Source organism: Chionomys nivalis, chromosome 4 (genome assembly GCF_950005125.1).
Source record: "Chionomys nivalis chromosome 4, mChiNiv1.1, whole genome shotgun sequence".
NCBI classification, from domain to species: Eukaryota; Metazoa; Chordata; class Mammalia; order Rodentia; family Cricetidae; genus Chionomys; species Chionomys nivalis.
In genome coordinates, this window is record NC_080089.1 from 85,379,564 (window position 1) to 85,388,808 (window position 9,245).

Here is a 9,245-nt window from a genome sequence, read left to right on the forward strand (position 1 = left end):
CTATGAGAATTTATTCAGTTTTACTGGTAGCTACTCAAGAATGGTAATGAATGAATCCCTGTCCTTAGGATGGGTATACAGGTCCCTCAGAAGCTGCTTCAGTCTGTGGCAGGACTCCCACCTGGTGAGCACAACAGAGCCTGGTACACAGAATGCACTTGTGACTGGGAACAGGGCAGGCTGCACTCGGAGTGGAGTGGAGTGGAGTGCAGCTCTCACGTGCTACAGAAGTCTAAGGGTTGTGCTTCACCTAACTTTGCCTTCTTCTTTTATTCACTGCATCTACTTTGAACTGAGATCTTCTTAAAAACAACTAATAGTTTTAGTTGTTACAGTTAAGTATTTTTGTTCTAGGAGTTATTCTTTCCTTTTAGAATATTTGCATATTTCTGCTCTGGTTTAGTACTTTCTAGACAAAAGGCTTCCATGCTAATTAAGCCCCAAATCTTTGGCAACAGTTTCCAAAGTACTTTTATCCTACGGTATCTTTTTTGAACACTATGGGAAAAAGAATTCTAGAAAAAAAATTTCTTTATAAGCCTACTTAATTGTTACGTGGTTTAAGGAATTGACAAAAAATCATCTGAAGTTTTCACTGAGAAACTCCTTTAATATACCACAGTTAAAAACAAATAACATCATTGTCAACAACAACAACAAAATCTAAGGGGCACTGTGAAGTCTATGCTAACACAGGGAAGGAGGAGCACTGTGGAGTCTATGCTAACACAGGGAAGGAGGAGCACTGTGGAGTCTATGCTAACACAGGGAAGGAGGAGCACTGTGGAGTCTATGCTAACACAGGGAAGGAGGAGCACTGTGGAGTCTATGCTAACACAGGGAAGGAGGAGCACTGTGGAGTCTATGCTAACACAGGGAAGGAGGAGCTCTGTGGAGTCTATGCTAACACAGGGAAGGAGGAGCACTGTGGAGTCTATGCTAGCACAGGGAAGAAGGAACACTGTGAAGTCTATGCTACCGCAGGAAAGGAGCACTTCCCATCCACACAAAGCTCCTAAGTCCAGGAGTGCCATCTGATGTGGAGGTGCCCTGTGGTGTTCAAGGCCCAAAGGAGCAAACCCTTGTGTTAAGAGGGAGCTGGAAGGTTACTGCAGGACTGTGGGAAGCAGTGACATGAGCCTTACTGGACAAGAACGTTAGACGAAGGCCTATGACAGCAGGGAAGCAAGGGCTAAGCAAGGCATAGAGGCTGGGATCCAAAGGTATAAGAACTGAGCGTGGCGGAATCACATGATGTAGAGAGGAGGGATACCATCAGAGTATACAGAACTTCAACTGTCACTTGAGAGAATCCAGGCTCAACACTGTTGGGGAGAAATGAAAAAGAGAAACAAACAAACCCCACAAACAATAATAAAAGCCATAGGTAAAATCCTCCCCTAGACAGGAGAAATAGAAATGCTATCGTCATCATAATTGTGCTTAACCCTGACCCACAAGTATGGAGAACACAGTAGCAGTTATGGTTCTTTACAACAAGTATGGAGAACACAGTAGCAGTCATGGTTCTTTACAACTGGGGCAGCAGCAGAAGTCGATGTCAGACACAGTGTGATATGTGATTTGATATACACCTCATAGACAACACTACATATGATGCACACCTATTATATGTGTGACCAACACTTAAGGTCACACTGTAGCTGTAAAATGTGACCAGGAACATCCTGGGGAAAGTATAAGCACAGGTCAGAGAAGACAAAGGCATGTGTTACAGTTGAGGCAGTAAATTTTTGCTTTTCACTACTTAGTGCAAACTGTGATTCCAAATCCTACTTATTTGTTAATATGGTTACATGAATATAGTGGCAGATTTGTAAACCACTTGAAGTTTATTTATATCACATACAGGATATGATAATATGTAATTATTTGACTAATCTTAATTAAAATGATCTCAGTGCAAATTAATGCAATAAGACATTCTGAATTACATAATGTGCAACAAAGTAGAACAACTCAAACCTCAGTTTTCTTTACAGTTTAATGATGCAGTAACTGCAGAATTAAGTCTTGACTGACCTCTTGTGGTCAAATGATTTAAAACAACAAAAAAATTATCAGTCTTTACCTTCATCAAAATCATCATCAGTTATCCACCAAGGCACTGTATCTTTCTTCTTCATTTCTCTTTTAGGTTGTTTCGGTGTTTTGCTTGAATTTTCAAAAGAATCATCTGAAAGCTAAATAAGATACAAATTGTTAAATTTTAAAATACAGTTCAAATTACAAAATCCCAGATGTTTTTTCTTTAGCTCTTTCACAGTTCAGTTATTACATGGATAATAGTCTAAGAAAGAATGTGTAAATTCCATTTCCAGACATGGGTGGTCAAACTTCAAAATGAAGCATATGTCTTGGAATACTGACGCCACATCTGGAATTAATGAAAACAGCCCCCATAGGCCTAAGGGAGTGGCACTACTAGGAGGCGTGGCCTTGCTGGAAGAAGCTGTGTCACTGGGGGTGGGCTCTGAGGTTTCAAATGTTCAAGCCAGGCCCCACGTCACTCTCTCTCTCTTCCTGCTTTCAGCAACCTCTCCAGCACCATGTCTGACTGAGTGGCACCATATTTCCTGCCATGATGAAAACGGACTAAAACTCTGAAATTGTAAGTCAGCCCCAATTAAATGTTTTCCTTTAAGAGAGTTGCTGTGGTCATGGTGTCTCTTCACAGCAACAGAAACCCTAAGACGGGTAGAAAACAAAATAAGAAAATATGACATATTTTCTTGCTTAGAAAACAAAGAATAGACCCTATCTATATTCTGGACATTTTCTAGGGTCTAAGAATAAGTGGCAATTTGGAAAACTTACTACAATGACTCTAGAATACAGAGTCTATTTCTGTAACAGAAATAAACATTCTGCTCCAGATATTAACCAGCATGTATCTGTCCCTTCCTACTCCTAGCTTTTTTTTTTTTTTTACTACAATTCTGAATCCCTTTTCTAACCCTAGTTACCTCCTTAGCTTCTCTTCTCCTACTTTCCTGATTATAAACCTGCTCGGTGCCAGATCTCCAGTACCTAGCAAGTGGTACCTGGAGCAAATGTGGGCTTAAGGGAGGAATACTAGAGTCTATTTTACATTGGGGTAGTGGGGACACAGGATGAGTTCCTCATCTCTACCTCTCTTGTACTCTTATCTAGCTTTTCCTTTACAGAGCAATTCTTGAATTAACTGCTCAGCCCCATAAAATGTGGTTTCATCCAAAATGGTTTCCCTCAGGGACCAGGAGGCTTTCTAATCACCTGCTGCAAAGGAAATGTGATCAAGTCATCGGCTGACCACACTATGGAAACCAACATCTCCTGGAAGGCTCTACCTATGAACTGGGGTGCGTCCTTCTACTAGGCTTCTCTTCAGTTCTGCGGCCTCACACAGCGAGTTAACAGTTAGGGGCTCCTGAGCCCACTTCTTCAACACGAGATTTTCCCTACACTACGTTCCTCTTCCTTCTCCATTCTCACTCTGCATCACCCTCCCCCCCCCATGCCCTAGGAAGGAATCATGTTTATCATGTGCCTTCCCAGGGTCAGGGCTGCACCTGGTTCCTCTCACTTTAAACAACCTCGCAGAGATTTCTGATGAGAAACTGAAACCCAGAGGGAACGACTGCCCCCACTGCAACTGTTAAACCTGGAAACAACCTAGATGCCCTTCAATGGAAGAATGGATGAAGAAAGTATGGAATATATACATATTAGAGTACTACTCAGCAGTAAAAAACAATGACTTCTTGAATTTTGCATGCAAATGGACGGAAATAGAAAACACTATCCTGAGTGAGGTAAGCCAGACCCAAAAAGAGGAACATGGCATGTACTCACTCATATTTGGTTTCTAGCGATAAATAAAGGACATTGAGCATATAATTCGTGATCCTAGAGAAGCTAAATAAGAAGGTGAACCCAAAGAAAAACATACAGTTATCCTCCTGGATATTAACCTTCATCAGGCGATGAAAGGAGACAAAGACAGAGACCCACATTGGAGCACCGGGCTGAAATCTCAAGGTCCATATCAGGAGCAGGAGAGAGCACGAGCAAGGAACTCAGGACCGCGAGGGGTGCACCCACACACTGAGACATGGGGATATTCTATCGGGAACTCACCAAGGTCAGCTGGCCTGGGTCTGAAAAAGCATGGGGTAAACCGGACTCGCTGAACATAGCGGACAATGAGGGCTGCTGAACAGTCAAGAACAATGGCACTGGGTTTTGATCCTACTGCACGTACTGGCTTTGTGGGAGCCTAGGCAGTTTGGATGCGCACCTTACTAGACCTGGAAGGAGGTGGGAGGGTCCTTGAACTTCCCACAGGGCAGGGAACCCTGACTGCTCTTTGGGCTGCTGAGGGAGGGGGAGTTGATTGGGAAAGGGGGAGGGAAATGGGAGGCGGTGGCGGGGAGGAGGCAGAAATCTTTAATAAATAAATAAAATAAAACAAATAAAAAAAAGAGTGATAACAAGTAGGACCCAAACTAAGGACTCCGCCGAGGGCTGTCTACTTCCCACTACTGCAGACAGCTATCCATTGGGACAATACCAGGGTGAGTGACTAAACTTCCGAGATGATATATTTTCACCTGCTACATGGAAAATCTTCGCAGGCTATTATCATCAAACAAAGGCAAAAAGCCTGGCCCACACATAGTATCAGTATTAGGGAAGATAACGAAGATTGGACCCTTCATAAATGAATATGCTGTTAGTAGGAATAATAGTGTGTTGGGAGCAGTGAGACCCCCCCAGATCCTGAATTTCTTGTAATTCCCTGATCTGAGTGCCTACAGCTGCTCTAAGCACGAGACCTTCAGGAGTTCCTGATGGCAGGAGAGTGGTTTCTGGTGGGTTTGGCTGGGGCGTGGCTATCTCTATATAATCTGCCCCTGAACACAATAAAGGGGGCATTCTTGGGGAATTCAAGGATGACCCGTGTCGCTGTCTCTTTGTGTCTGTGTATTTTAACCTCCAGCCCCCTTGCCGGAAGCTCGCCAACTGGGTGCTAGCGCACAGAGCGCAGACACAGGGGTGCGGTGCGCGGCAATAGTGTATGACACAACAGTTCACTTCTAGGCAAATATTCAGAAGACATTAACATCCATCCACACTCAAAGTTGTGTGGTTATTCATAACAGCATTATCCATGACTGTCCAAAGTAGAAGGATCTCGATGTCTGTCATCTGTAAACTTAACAGTATATCCACAGAATGGCAAGCTACTCACTAAAAGGAACTGATGCCAAGACATGCTATAACATAGGACTGTTTCACTGGAAACACTATGTTAAGTAAAAGAAGCCAGCCTCCAAAGACCAGACATACGGTAGGGTTCCATTTCTATGAAGTCAAAATAAGGAACAAAAAGCCAATAGTGGTTACCCAAGCCTGGGGAAGGACGAGCGATGAATGTGTTCTACGGTTGACTATGGCAAAAGTTATGAACTACTAAAACAGTGGTCATACACATTTTGAATGGGAGAGTTGTACGGTTTATGAATTATAACTGAAGAAAGTTAACTTTAAAAAGTTAGGTTTAACTACTCTCTTAAAACCAGATATAGAATCATATCTTTGAGCAAAATGTTTGTTCAACAATTTATCGTAATGATCAAGGGAGTTAGCATGCTTCTTAGAAACCATAATGTGGTGTGTGTGTACATCCATGCTCACATATGCATGCCACATGTGCCGTGGAGGGAATGCTACATTCACTGGGAACTGCTGGGGTAGACTAGATGAGATGAATGCATTGTGCTAACAGATGCCAGCGTCTGAAATGAGAAGGAACCGAGGGCTCCTGGGTATCTTCTGGAGGTGAGATGGCAGCATTGAGCTCACAGGTGCTAGCATTTGAAATAGGAAGGAACCGAGGGCTCCTGGGTATCTTCTGGAGGTGAGATGGCAGCATTGAGCTCACAGGTGCTAGCATTTGAAATAGGAAGGAACCAAGGGCTCCTGGGTATCTTCTGGAGGTGAGATGAAGGCATTGTGCTAACAGATGCCAGTGTCTGAAATGAGAAGGAACCGAGGGCTCCTGGGTATCTTAGGAGGCACTGAAGGGATGAAGGGATGTGCTTGCTGATGTGGTGGTTATGTCTTTAGAGGAAAGCTAAGGAGTGGTCTTAGGTGAAAAATTTACAATAAAGCTTTAGAAGGCTTGAACTTACCTCCTTCATAAATTGCTCAAATTCTTCATCAAGCTCTTCTTTGGAATAGTGAGCCATACTTAGTAATTTTCACTTCCAAATAAAGCATCCAGAAGTATTTAAGGCACTGGAAACCCTAACTAACAAGACAGAAAAATAAATCTCTTGAGGAAATCATCATTGAAACAACACTAAATGCCTGAAAAACTTCATCAAGACAGAATAAAAATCACAATTACGATATGCTAGTGGAATCCTAATTCACTGGAGCAAACCCTTGTGAAGTTTATCTTCTACTCACGGTCTGTAATTACATTTCATCCGTTGTTAAGAGGAGGGCTCCATTTTCCACTGTGTTTGTATTTGTCTCTACTAAAATCTCTCAAAAACCAGGTCCTCTGAGAGAAATTTTTTTTTTAAAGCAGGAAGTGGAAACAGTACTTTCTCCTTGTAAAGAACAACACAGTTCGTGCTGCTTGATTCAAATTAATGGTCTTGCAAAACATATTTCCTACAAGCAGGGATGATGTTTCCAGACATAAAGTGAATTTATAAGACTCAGAATACAATAAAGAATTTAGTGGTGCATGTCTGAAATCCCTACAATAAGGAGACATAAAGCTTTCTAGTTGCAGGCCAACCTGGGCTCAATTAAGCACAATTAAGTAATGCCTAGTTTAATGATATACGCTAATCATTACGAAGTGTTTCTTTGGAAGTAAAGGAAGGCTAACAGAAACAATGCCCTGAGTATCTTGAGGGTGATCTAGCCAAGTTGCAGCTCAGAGCTCAACTCTTTCCCCTGGGTGAGCCCATCTTCAGATCTGTCCTAGCTTTTGGATTCAACTCTCTGAGGCAGCACAAACCCTGGCTGCTTTTCTAAGGGACTGAGGCGAGGACTCGAGTGTATAATATTCACTCCAACCTGCAGGGCAACACTTAAGGCCTTTATTTGCATTTCTGACCAAGAGGTCCAACGGAGTTGGACAAATAGCTTGGTCAGAGGTGGACCCCACGAAAGGGCCCTCGGACTGGTGGTGTTCAGGCTGCAATTAGTGCAGATTTTGGCGGCTGGCGCGAAGCAAAGACGCAACCGAATTGGAGTTCGGGCAGAGGAGCGGAGTAAGGCTCAAATAAAAGTTTGGGGCCCGGCCTGAGGTACAACCTGGAAACAGCGACAGGGTCGTGTGCAGCGACAGCGCCTGACCTACCTGCTACCAAGAGCCCGCGCTTTCCCGGAAAGTCCCGGCAGCCAGCTGTTGTCAGGGCAACAGACTTCCACAGGCGGGCGGGCTCCCGCAGTCACGTGACGTGACCGGCCACATGACACACTGAGCAGCCACACTAGCTGTACGTTTCCCGGAGACTTTGCAAATGGAAAACGGAACCACTGGGCTCCGCAGGTTGCTACGCCGGGAAGGGAGGGCTTGGGCAACGCAGCAGCGCGCACACCCTGCTTTTCCTACGGTCTCTGAAAATCCCAGCGCCGCAAGCCTGACGCGAGGACGGGACGCAAGCGCACAATCCCGAGCCAGCGCACGGCTTCCTGGGAGTTGTAGTTTAATCCCCACCCCCCCGTGCTGCTCCTTCCTCAGAGGCTGCTCTTCTTTCCAGTCGTTCCCACCCATTGCATTTGAACGTTGTTTTCTAGGTTGAAAGGGTTTTTTGTTTTGTTTTGTTTTATTTTTTGAGACAGGGTTTCTCTGTAGCTTTGGAGCCTGTCCTCGAACTATCTCTTGTAGACCAGGCAGGCTTCGAACTCACTGAGATCTGCCTCTGCCTCCCGAGTACTGGGATTAAAGACGTGCGTCACCACCCACCGGCTTCTAGGTTGAAAGCTGTACAAATAATTTAAGAGGTTGCATCTCCTTCACGTAACAAGCCATGTGTGGGTGTTGTGAGAGAAACACAAACCTGGTAAAGCTAATTCTAGTGTTAGGAGAAGAGAGGTCCGCCACCTAGTGGACAAGCATTTGAAAATACACAATATCAAGATTCTCAGTCAGCCGCACTTGCAGAGCTGCTCTGGTTTTTCTGGTGTCCTGCTTTTCAAAGCTCTCTTCTGTGGTGACTTGCTTGAGTTTTTGCGTTCTCTTTCTCCCACTCCCTCTTCCCATACCCCCCTTTTCCCCTCTCGATACATACACGCAACAGACATGTTCTGCATCTCAGAGGACACCATATAGGAATCAAAGTAAAATCTTCAAACAGTAGAGGGGCTTGTGGTAGACATTATTCTGTACTTCCTTTTTATTTCTAAAAATTCTGAACGTTTCACTCAACAGTACATACTGCCATCCGAGTGTTTACAAGCCAGAGACTTTCCTATAAAAATAAAACAGAAACCTGTTTGAAGCTCCCATTTTTTTTGAGCACTTGGTGGGAACTTTCCGTGCATTATTAAATTTTTACAATTTACAAGTCATTTTAATTCAGTTTATGGTCTGGTTTTTAGTCTTGTTCGGAGTGAGCCCAGTCCCTGTCCTAAGTACAGTGGCACTGTGAAACAGACAAGTAGCCCAGGCAACGGCTAAAGGAGTGCAGGGAAAAGCATTACAGCGACGCTTCGTGTAGACAAACTGAGAAAGTTTGGGGACTTTCCGCCTGTGGTCTAACTTCAGTCTTGCTCAATACACAGTTCTTTTCACCATCCACTGAGCATTCACCTAGTAATTTCACTCTTTGTACTAGTAGATTTAGTTCTCCCTACCGCATATGAGGCCCATCTTCTACCACCTTTACCTTGCTCATATTCTGAAATTAGCAACCTTCATTTTTGCCTGAGACTTTCCTGGAGGTTTGAGTCACTGAAACTCCCAATGTGGTAGTTCGAATATAATTGGCCCCCGTAATCTCATAGGGAGTGGAACTATTAGAAGGTGCAGCTTTGTTGGAGTGGGTACAGCCTTGTTGGAGAAAGTATCACTGTGGGAGCAGTTTGATGTTTCCTATGCTCAGGATGCAATCCAGTGTCTCAGTCCATTTCCTGTTGCCTGCAAAATGCAGGATTCTCAAGTACTTCTCCAGCGCCTTCATTTTGCCATGCTCCCTATCACGATGATAATGGAC

General features: G+C 44.0%; 1 protein-coding gene across 3 annotated transcripts in view; it reads right to left on the bottom strand.

The window, feature by feature from the left end:
- Cep162 (centrosomal protein 162) overlaps positions 1–7,633 on the bottom strand; it is a 78,645-nt gene extending 71,012 nt beyond the window's left edge. For 2 of the 3 annotated variants that reach the window (XM_057768549.1, XM_057768548.1), the window contains exons 1-3: positions 7,388–7,633; positions 6,198–6,316; positions 2,093–2,204 (exon numbers count right to left, since the gene is read on the bottom strand). In XM_057768549.1, coding sequence (XP_057624532.1) covers positions 2,093–2,204; positions 6,198–6,254 — 169 coding nt within the window. In that variant the 5' untranslated portion in view covers positions 6,255–6,316; positions 7,388–7,633. Of the gene's footprint in view, positions 1–2,092; positions 2,205–3,974; positions 4,092–6,197; positions 6,317–7,387 lie in introns of those variants that run through there. The other variant, XM_057768550.1, reaches the window with a different exon arrangement.
- Between the last annotated feature and the right edge of the window lie 1,612 nt (positions 7,634–9,245).